Below are 20,665 nucleotides of genomic sequence, written 5' to 3' on the forward strand. Positions count from 1 at the left end.
CCTACGGGCTTTAAAGAAGGGCTGCTGTCCAATATTTCTGAATATTTTGTACTAACTATTCCCACAGTGTCCTGCTGTTACGCATACTGGTTAATTCAAGGCAGTGCACTGATTCAGCTAAGTGTGTAGCATATGTGCTTCCACATCTTTTATGCCAGATGTCTGCCAGCATTTAGGAAAAAGTCTCCTGCTATTGCTCTTATCTCTTTCCCATTACCTGTCTTTCAGGAAAAGCATTGTTTTAGTTTAGTCAGACGGTGACTCATTCTGACTCACCGTTTTATGTTCAGCTTTTGCAGTCTACTGTTGTTGTACGTGTGTTGGGGAAAGGAGTAGAAGTAGAAAAATGTTTAAAGATAGAGCTAAATAGACAAAAACTGTTTTTTTGCCATTATTAACATCATTATACCTTTCACAGGACTACTTCACATTGATCCTGTCCTATAAGTTCTACATACTGTATGGTACTGTCGACTAGTCCTATGTCATTAGTCAATGACTAATACATTTCAAAACAGTAAATGCCTATTTATATGTAAATATATTAGCTGCTTTGAACCTTAGAAATGAATGTTTTGCATCACATTTTAGTTTTACTAAAAGGTGATTTAAAGGATGAAAATTAAAGGATGAAAGATAATTATGTTTATTCAGCTTTAATTATTAGTATTGCATCCTCAGACCCTCAAATTTTGATGATCTCTTGAAGCAAAGTTTCACTTGTTTCAAGGACAGAGTGTAATGTGGAGACAGAAACTTTTTTACACAGTTCTATTCTAGTAGAAGCATTTATCTTCTTTAGTAATTTAAAAACTGATTAGACATAAATCCACAACCCATTTAGCTTCTGATTCATTATTTAAGAAACTAAAGTTTAGTTTAATTGGGCCAAGCTTTAAATATGAAAGAACATCAAAGGATTAGCATGTGAGTAACTGAAATGTGAAACTGAATCTGTGATTTTTTGGTGGTATACAGAGACAGAGGAATCAACCTGAGCCAGCCTCCTCCTACAAAATGGATTAAACATTAATAGCACATAAGATGGATTTCTCACATGGCTTGCCTGTGGCTTAAAGACAAACAACAAGGACGGTGCAACAAAAGGGTCTATCGGTCTCCTAGTGAGCCCTCGAAGGGTTCAACAGGATGTGAGCTGAGAAGGAAGACAATTGCTTTAGTTTAGTGTTAGCTTTGTATAGGTATAATGGCATTGTTGATGTTTAAAGAAACATCTGTGGTTCTGCTTGAGGTTTTAATAATTCAGTTGTTAAATTATTTGTGCTGGCTATGACCCAAGAGTGTATTTTAGTGTCTTGATAGCTTTAGTCTTGTGGCAACTGTATAAACTGCAACCTGCAAACTCCAATAACCACAACAGAAAAGTAGCATGTTGTTAATTACTCCCCAGGTTGCAAGGCCAATTAACGTAAGTGTTTGATCAATCATTAGTCTGCCTGAAATGAACAGGCAATGATAAACAGAGGAGGATGATTTGTGAGCGATCACTTAACCTCCTGAAGGGCTTAAAAAAAGTACATCATTAAATGAATATATCTCTGCAACCACAAGGTCTATTTGAATACTTCAGGTATCATAATAAGTCTAACAAGATTTGTTAGGATGTCTAAATATCAAGCTATGAGTTGCTGCTGAAGAGTAAATTGAAATGACACACAGCATAAATTAAAAGTTTAAAGAATCTGCCTTGTGATTAGTGCATTGTTTCCCACTGTTTTTGTATCATGCTTCTCAGGGTCCCTCAATAGAGGGACTTTAGGGCTCAAAGGGTTAAAAACTGTCAGCATTTTATTGTCATTTATTATCTTATGCATGGACCGATTACAATATTGCTTTTCACACTGACAGTCTCAAATGTTTCTTTTCATTCTGCATGACTTTCATGTAGTTCGGACAGCATTCAAGAAATTATTAATGATACGAAACACATCATCCTTTCCAACTACAAAAATAGCACTCATTTGATCTATGATGAAAACACTGTTACAAAAGACTGGAAAGAAAGATTGGAACTTCTCATACCTCCAGTGTCATTATGGTCATTTATTTAAGCAAATGTTTGAAACTGAGCAGAAGAGCACTTGAATATATACATCTGTCCTCTGAAAAACAGTTTCCTGAAAAATACATTAGGGTTGAATATGAGAATTAAAATATAAAATGCATGAGATCAAAAGTCATTCATGTAAACAGTAGTAATGGTGATTTTTTTAATCACATTATATCAGGTTGATGAACATGGTTCATGGTAGCTGAAATGAGGAGCAATCCTGATATTGCTGGACATTTCTAAATTTGCTGTTTTTATCCTCAGTGTCCATCTCTGTAAACTTGTAATGGCAGTTGAGGAGAAGTTAAACACTGAGTTCTTTCTGCAGGATTAAGTACCCTTAGGACATACCAGAAAGAAAATCCTATCCTCTGACTTGTTGAGAGTCTGAGTCGATCACAGTAACAAGTTCCTTTGGAAACACTGTTATCTCAGATAATAGAAAGTCAATGGGAGACAAACATTTTCCAAGACTGTATGTTCATCACATGGTGCTGAAGGCGGATGAGGTGTTGCATCCCAGACATGCTATTACTAAAAGATGACAGTGAGGCCCTTGTGTGGTCCGTACAATTGTAAACATATACAGCAGAAGACTGACTCCAAGGGATATGACCACTTATACAATCACACACAACCCTTTAATTTGCATACTCACGTCTGTCTAACCTGCAGAAACATGTCAACCACATACTAAAAGTCAGCAAAGAAAAAAAAAACAACAACAAAAACAATAACAAGAAAAAATGTGTTAACATGAGATGTACACATCCAAGTCCTGCCTGTGAAAAAGGCAATCTCTGACTTTTCTCATTTAACAAAACAGAGCACGTCATGTTCAGTACCCTGCTCATGCCACAACTATATCCCATTGGATCTGTGCAAGCACTGAAGATGGACCAAACAAATTAGGATAAAGAGGAAGATAAAGATGTTACAGAAATTAAACTTGTCACTATAATGTCTATTCTCTTGAATATAGCCCTCAGCAAAATTTTGGCCTTAGACTAACTTTTCACATTTTTAGGGTAGGATGTCTCAGATTGTGTATGTCAAAAATTGAACTGCTATGCAGCATGTTGGGTGAGCAGGATGCCTTTTGTCAGACTGCCAGGTGGTGGCAGGATCAATTAGGAAAATTAAAATTTCATCATTTCCAATAAAGAAATAGTAAGTGAATGGACAATACTATAGCTGAATGGAAATTAGATCATGGCTGTTAGCAAGAAGCACAATGCTACTGTGGGATATCTGAGCATTACAGTTATATATGTCTGGGAAAATACAATGAAAATTGTTAATATTTATACATTTGTCCATGCCGTTGATAATCTTGTCACTGAAAACTACTAATTGAAGTCATTGTGGGGATATACAATATAATCTGACAAGGCATGCCAACACTGACCACTGTGGACCACACAGCAACAAACACAATCAGGAGGCGTAAAGTGCATGCCTGTCACAACTTGGCTAATTAAGTTATCAATAGACAACAATCGTATTAATTTCCTGAACAGAACAGACACACTGGCAGTAATTGAAAGTGTCCATTCCATCTGTGCCTCATCTCCTTTCTACTTAATGTTAGAGAAAGGATTTGGAATGTACCAGGGTCCTTGTGTTGAATGATGTAAATAGATTTAATATTAATCTACTTACAGTGCATTCACACTGGGTGTAGAAATATATATTTATATTTATATCTTTGCTTGTCTTCCTTTCCTTTTATACTCTTTTCAGTTCTCTTGGTTTCTGTCACAAAGAGGTCACATTTCTCATGCTCTTTCTAATTAGGGATTGCGTTAGATTCTCTGTCCATGTTTTTCACTATCACGTAAGTAGCATCTAATTATCTTCATAATGAGAACATGGTTTGCCTCTTTACTCCTTCAAAATGCTCTCACAATTCTGTCCATTACTCGGGCAAATGTTCAAGTAATGAGCAGTAAGACAGTTTGGGGCATATGTCGCACAATATTCTTTACATTACTCACTGAGTGTTAGCTGGAAATATGTGTAAGTCTAGCACTATTTTAGGCCAAGGTTCCACTTTATTCTTTCTCGTAGCATTTTCTAAGCAGCAGGACCTTCAAGCCCACTTAGTTAATTTCTTTACAATTTCTCCTTTCATTTTGTGTGACAAATGCTATTGAAATGCAAACATCTTAGCTGCATGACAGATTTTATGGACGTGAGAAAGGCCCTGCATCTGACAACTCGCTTCACTAATTGGCAGGTTGTCTCTTGTAATATCATACCTATCCCACCATGTCATCCCTTCGCTTGCGAGCCTAAACATAGCCAAGTGCACACTGCAAATTGATACAGCACCCAATACAAAATAAGAAACAACATCTTGAATCACACAAACTTAAAATGGAGAGTATCAACATTTACCTTTGGTAATTACCCAAAGACAAAAACATGGCACTAATAAAGACAGTCCATAAGACCACACGATCACTAAAAGAGTACTAAATTACATAGTTGGCATTTTCTCCCTTTCTGTGCCATAAATAATTAAATGCCACAAATAGTAGATGAGAAGGAATCAGGAATGGTGCTACAATGATGTGTAAAATAAAACATCATGACTTTCATATCGCAGGCACTGTTTCACAGTCCTTGCTCTTAGCACAATATTCTACACACCTTGCATGCCAAAAAAAACAAAGTCAAAATTTTGTCCTACATTTTTCTCCTCATGAACCTTAAATTGTTCCTCTGGCCACAGGCCTATAAGCAAAGGAAGTGTTCAATATCGTTTTTCCACAGTTACAACTTCTGCTGTGCTGACACACCCTTCCAATAATCAAGAATGTCATGCAGGTCCTCACCTTTAGCAAACTGCACCTTTTTTCGAAGGGCATTTCCAGCCGTCACATAACAGGCTTCATCACGTTGGCCTTTTCGATAGGGACGAAAGCGCTCCCAGATCCGCAATGAGCTCTCTGAGGAGTACTCTGGGCTGGATGAGTAGCCAGAATAGCTGGAATGGTGACGGGCAGGTGATAGCTGGGAGTAGGATGCTGCATCCCTGCGAGAGCGTGTCAGGGGCTTTAGGAAGGAAACTCTCTGGGCTGGGGAGCCCTGGTGGGAGCCCTCGTAGTACAGAGCTGGGACGGAGTGGCGGTGCTCCGAGCAGTGGTAGTCCTGCTGCACCTCCAGCTGCTGCTGTTGTTGTATTTGTTGCTGTTGATGGTAATGGTGTGGCTTCTGGCTGTCCTGATGTTGGGCACCAACACCACCACTGTCGCATCCACCACCACCCCCGCCACTGCAGCTCCCACTCCCTACTAAAGGCAGCCTATCTAAGGGCTCCCCACAGCTCACGGGACTGGCCCTGTCTGTGTACTGCTGCTGCTGTTGATTACAGGCATCTGGGCTCCTTGGCTCAGGAACATCCAGACTGTACACTCTAGCTCCCCCACGTTCCCTGTCTCGACCCATAGAGCCACAGGAGGTGGTGCTGCACTGTTTTTTGACTGCATTTACAATCACCACCGCTGCATCTGCACTCATTTGTCTCTGAATAGGGCGTACAGCAGTTGCTGGTGGAGGAGGCCTATATGGGGGAGTAACAACAAAGCCACCACCAGTGATTCCTGGGCGCTCAGAGAGAGGGGTATTCAAGGCAGGGAGAGGAGGTGGAGGGGGTATTTTGTTAGGAACAAGGACCTGGCATGACTCTGTCACCCCTTGGGAGAGTGGGATCATGCCACGAGTGAGGGAAGATGCGCTGGTAGGGGGAGGCGATGTGGGATTGGAGGAGGCTGTGGGGTTGGTACAGGTCCCTGAAGTGGACACTGCTGCGGCATCCAGTTTCAGTGCATCTATACAGTTGTTGATGATCTGGTTAACCTTGTCCACCTCCATGGCAATGGTGGAGATCTCTGATGCAGAACCATGTCCATCATCATCTGAGTCTTCACCGATATCAGTTCCATCATCGTCCCTCAAGTCTTCCCCCCTCATCCCTCCATGTCCACCATCTCCCATTCTCTCCATCCCTGCCCCTACACTCCTGATATCCATATAGTTTCCTTTACTTGTAGCCATGGCCTCTGAAAAAGCAGTAGCCATTTTTTCCACTTGCGGGATAGAGGAAAGTCTGGATGAGCTGGTGTTGGCTGAGTGTAGCATCCCCGAGCTAGAGGATGCTGACATGGGGAGTTTGCCTCCATGGTGGTGCTGATACTGGTGATGTTCTCTAGACTGCTCTTGAAGCTTGTGGACAGCTGATGGATCATTTGCCACTGCTGCTGCCACCTCTGGTCCATAGCGCATTTCCAGTATAGTTTTCTTGACACAGATTGACTTCTTCTTCTCATCATGCATTCTTTTCTTACGTAGACAATAGTAGACAAGCCCTAAAATAATGAGCATGCCGAAAAGGCAGCCTACAATGGTCATTATGTAGTGAGTGGTGGTGGAAGGAGTGGGAAGCATGTCATCATGATTTGGAACCCGAGTGGAAAACGTTAGGCAAGTGTGGTTGTAACGCTGAGAGTTGCGGATGGATCCTACACAGAAAGTGTAATTGTTGTGTGGTTTAAGCTTGTTGAGGGTGATCATCTCCTTCTTGTTCTTCAAATTCATGATGTCAGACACTAATGTGTAGTTGTACTGTGTTAGAATATACATTTTGCTATAGGGCCTTGGAATCTGCACAAGAAGAGAGGCTGATGACAAAGAGACATGATGGAGCTTGATGCTGGGACTGAAGCTACCATGTTCAGTAGATGACGAAGAAGTGGTAGGCTGGACATATGGCCCCACAACACCAATAATATCTGGTCCAATCCCAGAAGGACCTTCTAAGTCAGGTGGGAGAGAAGTCATTCCTGGAATCATCACTCCATCTCTACAATGATGGAACAGAATGTTTTTGGCATTCCTACCCGCATGGCCAGCAACAATAGGACTCAGTAAGGGGTAACCAAACATCTCCCTGGGTGTCTCACACTGAAGGCGGTCATAGGTGTGTGTGACATTATTAAAAGACTCCAACCAGATTAGGAAACTATAAAGATCACAGCCGCAGTGAAATGGATTAGCTGCCAGTTCACACACCATCAAGCGACTGAGAACCGTGAACGTGGATGGATCAATCCGGGCAAGCTTGTTTGATGACAGGTCAATGCTGCTGAGGCTGGGGCACTCCCAGAATGCATTGCTGGCAATAACCTCAATGAGGTTGTGCTGGAGGAAGAGGCATTGCATGCGACCGAGCCCTCTCATCATACCCTCAGTTAAGTTTGTCAGCTTGTTGTATCCCAGCTGAAGAACCTAAAGAAAACACAAAGTAGTATTAAGTTCTGTTCTGGGGAATCTCTTTAAATCATAATTATTACAGGTAATGCTAACATTTGAATTCAAGTAATAGAAGTGGTCTAAAACTTTTTCTATGACTTGAGTTATTGAGTAAAATATTATCATACACAATGAAAGCATATTTAAAAATAACAGAGGAATGTCTTAAGGTGAGTAGATGTATTTTACACATAATCCTCATGTCTGACCTTTTAGTGATATTATTAATAAACAAATTCCACTAAAATACAGCTTAATGACATGTTAAAGGATTAGCTTAATCAGTTCAATTATGAAGTATCTTCCTATGTTAAGATCTTTTATCATTCATTTCTCAATCACCTGTAGATTTGCTTGTCCTGCAAAGGCTCCATCCTCAATATAGCTGATTTCATTTTTAGTGAGGTTGAGGTCAGTCAGGTTGGTGAACCGGTACATGGAACTGAACAGCACAGCTTTCAACTTGTTCTCATTCAGTCTCAAGTCATGGACTGTGTTGTTGATGTGCTGAGGGATGGTCTCGTAGGGTGGCTGGTTTTGGCTGCAGATAGCCAGCCATACATAACCTTTATCACCCTCAATAAGCCAGCAGTCTCCATTCACCATGTTGGGAATGAGGGAAAAGAATATGAGGGTGGGACAAACAAAAAGAAGGAGAGTGGATGTGGTAGGAACACCTTGCATGATGGCAGTGAGGAAACAAGCTATAATTATTAAAAGGAGAAACGTAAGGCAGGCAGAAGAGCTTAGTAGGACAATGGGAAGAAGCAAAGGTTGCTGGTAAGGATTTCCAAACAGGAGAAGGGTTTGGGTCAGGTGGTGAAAAAGGGGAGAAGGCTTCACAATGCCGGTCACAGCTTTATGGTCATTATGATGATCACTGTCGAATCCATGTTATGTCATTTCTTCTTGGATTGCAATGCTGAGCGACACAGCCTGTCTTCATACTCTCTTTGCAGACCTCTGCTATGACTGTCTCAAATGATGGACCCTTGGAACAATTGCAAATCTGTAGAGGAGAATAAAACAAAAGCACCATGAAGCAAAATAAATAAATAAATAAAGTAAATAAATAAAGCAGTAGAACAAGTGTGTTAAATGATATATGATGGTATCAATTAATTTTTATTATGGTCCCACATTTTTCTTTGTGGGTTTTTTCTATCAAATTAAATCACAAATATAACTTAACTGAAATCAGAAACCAAATAACAAAACTTAATGGCTAAAAATACCTGTGTGCGTGTTTATTGCTGTTGGAATTTCAAAACCACTGAATTTACTTTGAAAACCTTCTTTCAGAATTTATGACCTGAATTTAACTTTGCTAAAGTTGTGCAATTTTAATAACTTTATTTCTAGAGTTGAACTAGTAGCTTACCTCTTGTCAAGCCAGTTGAGGAATGAAAGCTGTTTTTCCAAAACCACAAAGTTTCCCAAAGTTAACTGTTTTTTTTACATCATGTACATTTTTAAAGACTCTTATATGAAATATTTTTATGCTGAATAATACCATCAAGTGCCTTTGCAGCCTATTGCATCTGCACAAGTCATCCCCATTGGCCCCCCACCACATGAGGTTATGAGGTCATCAAGCTAAAAACACGGTGCGACCGCCAGTCTCTTCCCAGTGCTCAAATGGCGGTATTCCTTTTTTAACATATGAAGTGCAGATTTATTCACCAAAAATCTAACATTGTCTCCACAGACATTCCTTGTTATGACACTATCCTGCCAAAACCTAAGCTCTCGATCCCATCTGCATGTCATTTGAATTGATGTCAAGCGTTTACATAAGAAAAAGGATTAGCTGCCTGTTGCATCATGACAGACATTGTCCGCTTGCCGGCTCAGCAGCTGGGGAAAACATACTTGCAATTACACACACATTACACAAACATTGGCGCTAAAATGGACATGTGGCCTCAGACAAAGTGAATGTGGGACACTAACTTCAAATACCTATATGTAAAGTACAGGCATTGAGGTCAAAGCTATCAATTTGTCATATACTCTGATAATGCACTATACAGTCTATCTGTAGTACTATATTACACATTATCTGTGTGTAGTGGTATCTTTTATCACACATCTTCATTTAACAATCTCTAGGTTTCCACAGCTCTGTCAAAACAAGAAGAATATCTTTCTCTCTCTTCCTGCGAGGAACCAGCCAAATTCCTTCTCTGTGCTCCAAATTCTGATTGTCTCTAATTCTGACAGAGAATTGAACTCATTTCAGTCTATTCCGGTCCAGGCTTCCCTCAGGTGCCAGCAGCGATTCATGTCCTCTTTTTGAATGCATCTTAAACATGTGCAAAATAGTACATCGTCATGTAGATTCAATGACCTGTGACACACACACACAAATAAATTATTATAATTAATTATTCTAGCCTGAACATTTGCACAAAGTCATCTTTTCAGCATGAATAGTGGTGTAAGCAAATATATGTAATAATCACCTTATGAATCATTACAAATGTTGGTCAAATGAATCGATCTGTACAATTGTAGAGAAATCCATCCATCTCTCTTGAAATAGTCACAAACTTTGCTGGTACAGGTGTGATAGATGTGATAGACCCTACTATGTGCGCAGTATCTGCACACATTACTGTGTTTTTTTTCCTTTCAGTGCTCCTGTAATCTCTATTCAGACCTTTACTATGCATGAACAGGGACATTCACTTGCTCGTCCTGCACTCTCCCTTGTCTGTGGTTTATCTCCCCCACATGAGACATGATCTCATTTGGTGCTCCACATAGTGAAACCCAGAGGGTTGACATGAAGAAGGCAGGAAGCACAGCAAGTCTGCAAGTGTGCGTGTATAGGGGTATTATTACGTAATTATAAATATGGGACATGCAGGGCACCTGTCTCAAAGGGAAAGAGTATGACTCATAACACAGATCCACTTGTAGGAATGAAAATGTAAGACATAAGATGTAACTTCTACAGCCACTGCACCTCCACACAAACGATGATGCTGGCCTGACCCACCGGGATCAACTTCAGGTTCAAGTGCAGTGAGATCAAGAGATCAAACCAACAATTTAAACCTGCAATTAGGGAATGACCCACTCTCCCTCCTGATCTAGAGCCACATGTTTTATGTAAATCTTATTTTAATGCACTTTAGCAGTTGTTCTTTTGTCCTAATGAGAACAGGTGGCATTGGAGTAGCTGCACACTGAACTGACTTTCCTTTCATCTTTTCCAGAAATATGTCTACAGTAAGAAGACAAATCTTCTTTCTTGTAATTGAATTACTGCCATGCATCACAAAAACAATACAATTAGAGTTAATTAGCATTATGCATCAGCATCATCCACTGACCAAAAGTAGGATTCATAAAGTAAAGCAGTCTTCAAATCAAGTCCATTTCACAAAAAAAGTTTTTTTTTTTTTCTTGCTGTCATTTGAAGAATTAAATAAGAGTGAATAATGAGTATTTTTGTTATTTTAAATGTGGAAGTCTAGAGCCTGACAAACCATTTCACCATTGTTATCCCAATCCACATTTACAAAATAACAATGACTGTTAAAAAGTCACAGTCGTGGTTCAGTTATTGTTTTAAATTTGTCAAGGACAAGACTTTTCGGGCATTCTGTGTATTTCATTGCACACATACACCAACACACACAGATTTTCATCAGGTCCATCTCCCCATCTATGGGTACATTCTCATATTGATCATCACTGTTGCCATGAGAGCACACTTATGATCGACAGCGCCAATTAAGCCTAATGCTAACAGAATAGGATGTTGTTGGCATTTGCATCAAATCAGCGTGTCTCTTCCGCTTCATTAGCCACAGTGATGAAACTCTCTTCCCTGAATTCTAATAGCATTCGATGAACAGCGACTGTGACAGGTGTTGGATCTGGAGAGGGTCCATATCTCTCTTCTAATACCATTATGAGTCTTGGAGCTGGGCCACTGTGAGTCCAAATGTAAATTTATTTACTGGGACCCCTTGTGCTGCTGGCTGCATATGATGTTGTCATTTTGAATTGTGTCACCTGTGAATTATATGCACCCATTCAACTGAAATGTCAAAACAAAGAGAGGGTAATTTATGCACATTAAAGTGCAAGGCAAATTTGCACTGTGCCATTGAATTTGCTCAGAATCTGTGTGCAATTAGTGTTTGATCTACTCGGGCAGCAGCCCATTATGCAGTCGGACAGGGACCTGGCACTTTTTAGGGGCAATCTGAGAGCAAAGAAAAGCATTTAAGATTCATCCAGTGAGTCAGTAAGGACATCTAATGGTGGTCAACCTTAAATACTAAGGAATAAGGTAATGAAATTTAAAAACATTTACTGTATTACTGCTTTTTAGTTACCGTACATAAAATAATCAGAAGGGCATATTTCTATGGAGATTGTGAGTTCATGTTTTTTTTGTGATTTTTCACAGTATACACAAACACAATGACATTTCCCCAGGCAGTGGCAAGGCATCCAGTGATTTGTTCTTGCTGGTGTTTGATTAAAAACAATAAGAATAATCATGAAAATATGGGAAAGGTCAGAAATACTGCAAACAACAAATAGAAAATTAAAGTCCAACACCTGTTGCTTTCTGATAAAACCAAATCAGAAAAAGCATTCAGTAAATCTCAAATCCAGCAACTACCATTGATGTCTGAAGATTGGCAGATACTAAAAAAGTTAATTTCCTCTTATTAATGTCTTTGGATGCCCCTGTGAACATAGTGGCATGTTTAGAGATGTACCAAACATAATCTAACTACTAAAGCAGCCATTCCCAGTTTAGCTTTGAAGAGAACGCAAAACGTTCAATAAAATAAATCAGAGAAATAAAAAAGTGCCAGAAACACAATAAACCTCGATTTTTTATTCCATGTTGTGTTACCAAAACTGTTTTTTCTAAGGGGTGTCTGACTGAGCCTTTAGAATTTCACTCTATTCATCACGATGCAGGAAAATGAATTGATTTGATTCATTCCATCATGAGTCAGAAGACCTTAGAGAGACTCACTTAAAGTGGGCGCACCTTCAAGTGTTGATTTCAAGCAAAGATAACAAAAACTGAGATAAAAATTAACAAGGTGGTATAGCTACGGGAACGTCTCTATGGACAGACAGTCTATTCTTAGTGTGCTGCATGGATCCACATTTAAGACAACGCCTTTCACTGACAACAGCTGAGAATATGGAACCTGACGCTTACATAATCCACACCACAGATTAGAGTAGTGGTAGGAGACAAAATGAGAGCAGAGATGGGTTCATTTCACATACAATAGCACAGTCGTAAATCAGCCAGGAAATGATACGTGATATATTCTGGTCAGGCAACTCTGCCAGCTTATCTGGAAAACAATGTGACCAACACATTTTGTCCCAGCAGATCTGCGGTCAACGGGCTCTACACTCAACATAAAACAATGCAGCACTGTCGCACTGTTTTTAGACATTTATGGGACACTTCATGCACTGGAATCGTTCGGAATCAAAATAACACAAAGCACAAGTTCCAGATTTCTTGTAGATATCTTTCACAACTGTATGATGTTTATGAATAATTGTTAATTAATCTGAATCATATGGTTCTTCCAAACTTTATCTATGAGTTTACACAGATTTCTTCTAAGGATTTCACTCTGTCCTATTGTGATGTGTTCTGGCTTCCCACTGGTAGGATGTGTGTGTTAACTCCAGCCGGGCCTGTGTATTCCTCTGAGGACGTTGCTCTGTATCTGTCTATTTTTATCTTCTGTGCCTGCTTTCTGCTCAATTGCTAATTGTTGCTAAAGTAAGGTTAGTTAGTTCCCTATAGTTCTCATCAATCTCCTTATTAGTACCTCCTCCTTCTTCTTGCCCTATTATTTCCCTCACTGTTTCCTTGTTTCCGCCGGTCTATGAGTTTCATATGTGATCTCACCATGGTTTTTCTTTAGGTTAGTGACAAACACAGAACAAATAAAGACACACACGGCAGAAAAATAGATGAAAGACTCCACTCCCACAACATGTGTTCTGCCTATTGTTAAAGATCCCAACACCACCTTCTATTGCAATCAGGATAGAACCAAAAAAATAAAAAAGTTAGTATTAAAAAGTGGTTCTGAAGTTTGTCTGTAGAGAGAGATGCTGACTGTGATAAGAACAAGGAGGCACAAAGGATGAGAGAGAGGATGATGTTATTCACAATACTTTTCTTTTGTTCTCTACTTTTTTTGGAATCGGTTCAAGTTTGACATGTTCAAATGTATTGGACATTTTTAGATTGGATAATTCATGTAGGCTCTGAAGGATTCTGTGTCATTTGTACTGGATTAGATTCAAACTGACAGCTGTTGAATGAAAACATAATTGGTAAGATGCTTCATTGCTTGTGGCTCATCACAGATGCTGGTTAACTGGCATTTTTTTAAAAACACACTTGTTTGCTGTGTATGCTTGGCTATCGAGTAGTAATGGCAGGTCACACATTGCTTGCACACTTGTTGTTGTGTGTGGGTTGATGTGGCTCAATTAAGTAGGCTATGGCTGTGTAGCTGTATTGGGCGTCCAACATGAATGTGAAACTGTTCATTTGCCTTCCTCTGTCCTGCCAGTTTAGCCTGACTCACTTCTGTCACTTCTTTATCTGACCGGGCTGAAATTATTGAAATCCTTGGCTTCAACCATAGTTCTAAAATAACCTTTTGCTGTTTAATCATAAACCCAAATGTCATGATTAGCACACTTCACTGTCAGGCATTTGTACCGGTTCTGCCCTCTGTAGGTTTCCCTTAGATCCATCTTGCATCTCCACACAGCCTGTACAGTCCCACTACATATCCTCCATTAGTCCTGTGTCTGCTCTGAATGCATTTTGTCCTTTTTTAACTGACTCTAGTGAATTTGGGTCAGTGATGGGTCATTATGGTAACTGCTATGTTAACGTAGCTTGAAGTCAATCTACCATCTGCACACATGAATTTTCATACTTTGCTTTTGTCCATCTCCAACTAAACACCATCTGTAGCCAAAGACACCACCAAGCACATTAATATTGTTTTTGCTTCAATTTCCTTTCAGTTCTTAATATTTATATGTACAGCACAATATATTATATAAGTAGATGATAATATGGAGAAATGGTGGACACAAACATACCTATTCACAGTGGGTGTGTTCCTCAATAGTTGGCAAACGGGTAGCAGTGGGAATAAAGGTACAGCTGCCTCTGTTGTATTTGACTGATCATTGTTCATCACAAACAACCCCCACAGTTTTTTTTATTACATTCCTTCTCCAAGGTCTCTGTAGATCTGTCCACACTCCTGCTGCCTTTCTCCTTCTACCTCTTTTGTCTCTAACTCCTCTAATCCCTGCACAAGACTTGATATTTGTTCATGTGCCTTAATTTCCTTCAGTTTGTCTTTTTTACCTCTCCCTGTTTCGTTCTCTTTCCATCACCCTGCCTTGTCTGTTTTATTTCCCTCTCGTCCAGACCAGTTCCCTGGAGTACATTGTAGTGTGGAGAGGTTGAGGCTCTGAGCAAAACACTCCTTCCTCTCCACTTCACACAGGGTTTAGACATGAGACAAACACAACTACAGACAGATGAGGCTCCTCTGAGAGTTTCACCATGTCTATGTGTGAGTGGAACAGATGACTTCTTAGTGGCCATGAGAGGAACCTTTTAAAAGCAGTGGTACTAATTTGTTAAGCACTGCTGAACAAAGTGTTGTTTGTTCCCACTTGACAGGGTTTAAACAACTGTATTTGTAAGTGTAAGTGTGGATCTTCATATAAACTCTGTACTGTATGTACATTTTTACAATGCTTATCTATAAATATATACAATCACACTCTATTCCCGTGTCTAGAGAAGCAGTTTGTTGCCCAAGTGGGGAAATGTAGGAAGATATAAATAAATGAGGAAGATGAGAGGGGAAAGGCAGAAAGAAAAGAGAAAAAAGAACAGATGAGGTGCCGCGTTTGATCTTCGATTCCTCCACAATATTTTTCACAGCAGCGAAGTACAGAGAAAAAGCCACAGATGCTGAAACATAATTTACCTTGAATGCAAGACATTATTATGATCCGGGCTGCAGAAAGCCCAACTTTGGAGAGTGAGATAGCAGCACAAGCTGCAGAGAGACAGAAAAAAAATGTTTAAAGGAATGAAAGGGATCACGGGGGAAAGAGTGTTCTAACTACCTCTCTGTGGTTTGATCTATAATTCATATTTTATCCTCATGTACGCCTTGAGAGCATCTTTAACTTTTCTCTTCTTCTTTTATGCCTGTCTCACTTTTTCTACTACTTCTCGACCTTCTTGTTTGTTTGTGCCTTTATCTGTAGCCTGCGTCTGACGTTAAGACCGTCGTCATCTGTGGCTTCTCATGCATGACATCATATCCATTTCCTGTATGGCTCACATAAAAAGAAGAAGTGATCCAATGGAGCATGACCAAAAAGTGCCCAAAGGTCTGAGGTTAAATGGAGCGAAACACCTAAGCCCCTCAACTGACCACTATCGCAACTACTACTATTTTTTTTTTCCTTTTCCTCAAATGACTGGGTGCCAAGGCAGGGAATGGACTAGTTCTGGAGCAGAAAACATGATAGATACTATGCAGACCTGGGGTTATAGCCAGAGAGTGGGGGGTGAAACTCAAGACCAGGTATAGAAAGTGAAAGTAAGTGTGTGGTTTTTTTCTAGAAACTAGGAGAGGGTTCAGGAAATAGTAGCAGAAAGAAGCAGGACATGTGGCTTGGATCCAGGCACACAGAGGCCAAGGGAAAAGTGGATGATGTGATCTACAAAGGGCAGTGTGAATGACTCAGTGATTGAGGTCAGTGAAATGTCAGAGATTGCACCCTGGGCAATGATGCTACGGAGGGCAGGGTGGAATCATGGCTCTGAGGTAGAAGATAATAAAAAATGCTCTTTACACTGCAAACGTATACATTTACTTTCTTAAGCACATTTGGGCCCAATTAAAGGTCTTTCTTGCTGGTTCTCAGGAATAGTAGCCTCTTAGGTTTTAGGGAAGGAAAATTTTAATTATTTCTGGTTGAGTCAAATCTTCAAACAAACACAAACAACACAACAAAAATACACAGAAAAGAAAAGTTGACTAACTAAAGTATACATGTTGTACCTTCAGCATCAACAGACCAAATCCATCATGAAGTCCACAGCTGAAAACATTACCAACAGAGGTTTTCCTGCTAAATAATATGACAATAGCTTTCAGGGCTTTGAAATTATGTCTACAATAACATGTGTTATGTGCTGTAATATTAATAATAATCATCTAGTTGCTCAGCTGACTCTGTCACTCATGGCACACTATCCAAAGTTTAAAAGGAACCACGCATCTGTACAAAACAACAAAATGCAGCGGCTACAAACTGTTCTTCTCAATACATGTTTATGTAATATGATGCCTTAGATTTTGTTGCATGCATTTTATGCCAGTGGATTGTGGAGTATATTGAGTTTCCTCTGGCTAGAAAGTCCCAAAGGTTAGATTCATGTTGGCTCAAATATGTAAACTTTAACAAACAAAGAAAGAGTGCTGTTTCACTCTTCCTCCACACAGTGTATACTGTGGGGGCAACTTAAGTTTAATATTTATAGTTTTTGACATACAAGACCACAAGTTAATCTCCTGGTCAAAGAACAATGCAATTGTCAATATCAACGCATGTGCTATCCTTCGACCTACCCACTTGCACCACTGCTGTCATAGCAACAATATATCAGTGCTGGAGGCGCAAAAGCGCAATTACATTTTGATCACAGAGGAGCATGTGATCCAATGATGCATAAAACATGGATGAGGCAGGAGGGGGAGAAATTGATATATAAAGGCCAAATAAAGAGATAAAGTAAATTTCAAGATGGAAAGGCTTTGTTAAGAGAAAATTGAGACATGGGGAAGAATGAGAATTGTGTGTAGCGCAAAAGCACCACAGGATAGATGGATTTGTGCTAAGATTAAATAGAGAGTGATAATAAGCTGAGGACCTGAGGTGAGGGAGGGAGAGTCAGAGGATTCAGAGGGGATGACAAGAAAGGATAAAGAATGATGGTGCTTGCAATGATGAATCAGCAACCTGAGTACTGTGCTAAAGCAAAACTGCTGCGCTCACAAAATAGCTGCTTTACAACCCTATTCAAAACTATTTCGTGGTGATTCTCACAACCCCAAAGTGAATTCAGTAATCATTTAGATTTGCCTTCCTGCCGTCCAGGTTACACTCCTTTTCTCACCCAATGTTTCCTTCACAGGATTAGGAAATGGATGTATGGATGCACGAATGGATAGTTGATAGATTCAGTTCAAAAATGTTGAGAACTATTGTGAAAAGGGGAAAAACAAAACTTGCTATCTTTTGGAAAAATAAGCTAAATAAGGCTTTTGCTTGTATTTCTTTAGGTGTATGTGAGCGTTTCCGTGAAGACAGACCTACAAACCCACTTGGGCGAATGTTGTGCAGTACTGACTATTTATGTGAGTCATGAATATTCTGCCTAATTGTATTTCATAATGTTGAGGAATTCCATTGGCAAGCCTGAAGCTACATCCTAAAACAAAGTCAGAGAGGCAGGGTTGGAGTTGTTTAGCTCAGTGGGCTGAAAAAGTGGCACTTACATTGCCAGGGTGAAATTTTGGAAAATTCAATGCTCTTATTTAGCTCAAAAATTGCATAAATATTCACGAAATAGCAAAATATGACATTAATTCATTTTACATTTGAATTAAGCAAACAAATCAACAAGCTTAATTATTTCTTATTTCCACCCATCCTCCACACGCCTCATCATGATTACCAAATTACGTTGGAGACACATGTTCTCGATGATGAATGGATTTTTTCTTTTGTTGAAAATGGTTATGCAGTTATGTTTAATGTAAAAAAGATTTTAAAGCTCCCAAACAGCAATGATGATTCTGCTGGGAGAACTTATCTTAATGTATGCAGGTGGAAATATATCTGCTTAGCCAGGAGGAAAAAGTCAAGTGGTGGGTTTGACTCAGTCGAATAAACAGGCATCTATGAAATACAGAGCAGATGTCCTGAACTCTGAGTGTCTGTCCACAACAACATTTCCCTATGAGAATTGATCAAAATCAATATTTAAAGAAGTGTGCTGCCAGACGTCTAAATGCCATAATAAACTTTAGTCACATGTTGGCAGCGTTGAGTAAGTCGTGGTTATTCTTCCAAAAACCTGCCAATTGTTGTCCTGTTTTTGGTGTGACGATACCAGAGAGCTGCGTGTGGTAAAACTGAAGATGTAAGTCCACATGTACATGTATCTTGTTAAAGTATGCTTGCTTAAATACTTGTATGAAGTTATCAGCTAAAAATTTGATGACATGTCTTTGATTTGATGAAAGCCAGGCTGTGTTTTCTGTTGACTAGTAGTGTGCATACAACTCCAAACATGCAAATTACGCTCTGTGTACTACTTCTGTTACTAAGGGATTGGTAAAGAACCCAAGTTGATTTGTTAATCTATTTTAAGATAGTTAACATTGTGTGGATATGTGCAGTCTCTGGGAGTCTCTGGGTTAAATGCGTATTATTCATTTTATTGAGGTGTTTAAGTCCATAGCCCCACATCCATTTTCAGTCCATCCATATTTTTTGTTACTGGATTTTTTGTCTTTAATCATGGTTATGTAGCTGTAAACAGACATTAGATGTTACTAAAGTCAGCAATTTTTAAAAACTTCTAATGCAAAAGTAGTAGGAGGAGGTTAGGTTAAGTTTGGTTAGGTACTACAGATGAGTATGAAATAGATTTTATCAACTGTGTTGGAATATTTCCCACTTTATGCATTGTAAAAATGTGTTTATGTCCATGCACATGTACGGAACATTCTGCAACAGCTTATTAATAAAAACAGTTGACACAGAAGACCAGAGAGGCTGACAGGTCGAATGCTAATACTGCTTTTTAGTCAGATTGAGGCTTGATTCCCAAAAGGCATTAAAATGATTGAAATACAGACAGAAAGCCAAAGAATATTGAGCCATGTGTAACAGTTTGACTCAACCCGGGTCTGTATTTTTCAGTTTTTTGCACCGGTGTTTTACTGCATTACTTTTGGGAGCAATGGCAATCTGGTGCTATGTTATGAAGTATCTTCAGTGGAACATTGCTTGTATTACTTAGCTGCTATTTTAAATAATTAATTTTTCAATACCATAGTGACTGAGTTCCTGCTGAATGCAAAGTGTGGGGCGAAATTGCTGTACTGCAAGTCTCTGCATGGGAAACAAGTACTACCAGACCTCAAGGTTGCTCCGGGGCACTAAGAACACAAGGTAGTTTTTTGCATCAAATATTCAATTCAACACTGTGGGGACAGCACTTTTCTTTACTCGTGACAGACTCAGTAACCACATAAAAAAAAATCTTTTTTGGGTTTTGATTTTATAGAAAAAAACTAAGGCTCCGTTTTCTCACTTGTCTTCTTAGACACAAACTTCAAATTGCATGCCTCAAGCTCTAGAACAAATTATACGGTTGAATGTCTCTATACTTTATTAATTTCCTTTTAATGAGTTGAGTTGCTTGCTGACAGTAGCTCCTCACTAAGTTGTCAAAATCAACACAGTATATTTAGGCATGTGCTTGCATTTTTACTTTAGATCTGAATTCGCAAACTTTGTCTGGCTCTGGTAAGAATTACAAGATTGTGATAAAATATCTGTGAGTCATATAGCTATGTGGTCTTGTAGACAAACAAGGCGGATATTTCCACATGATGTCTAGACTGATGTCTAAACTAGGAATTGTGAAAGTTTGGCAATTTAAGTAGTGTTGCTAGTGCGATTAGTACTTTGTGACAACTGTGGAATATTTTGGATTTGGAAGCTAGTAGTTTAATCTCATTGATGTGGGCAACATCAGCAGGCACAATAATCAAGTCCAAAGAGATTACTAAATTCATTGCTGGTGACTTCAACTAAAGTGACTCGGCTTCACTGCAAAACAAAACATTTCTACTCGTTATATTACAGTTTTAACTTACCAAGTGACACTCGTGAATAGTACAGGCATACAGTGTACTGACCCCAGTGTACCTGTATTGATTTATTTTATTAACTTATGAGTCAACTGTGAATCCAGGCCATGAATCACGGCTAATAAAAATGGAGATGGCAATGACTGTCTGGGGCCCAAGATGGAAGGTTTCAGCAGTCTGCAAACCAGCATCCTATACTGACTGCAACACATTATAAAGTGCCTCAACTGAAATTCAGCCCTGGCTCAGACAA

The 20,665-nt window shown here is 39.4% G+C and overlaps 1 protein-coding gene across 1 annotated transcript; it reads right to left on the reverse strand.

Moving 5' to 3' along the window:
• Nucleotides 1-4,849: 4,849 nt before the first annotated feature.
• Nucleotides 4,850-8,071, reverse strand: LOC113161370 (protein phosphatase 1 regulatory subunit 29). Its single transcript, XM_026358913.1, has 2 exons — nucleotides 7,730-8,071; nucleotides 4,850-7,363 (listed from the first exon to the last, which is right to left on the reverse strand). The coding sequence occupies exons 1-2, from the start codon at nucleotides 8,069-8,071 to the stop codon at nucleotides 4,850-4,852; spliced, it is 2,856 nt and encodes a 951-aa protein (XP_026214698.1).
• Between the last annotated feature and the right edge of the window lie 12,594 nt (nucleotides 8,072-20,665).

This window comes from Anabas testudineus, chromosome 8 (assembly GCF_900324465.2).
Source record: "Anabas testudineus chromosome 8, fAnaTes1.2, whole genome shotgun sequence".
NCBI classification, from domain to species: Eukaryota; Metazoa; Chordata; class Actinopteri; order Anabantiformes; family Anabantidae; genus Anabas; species Anabas testudineus.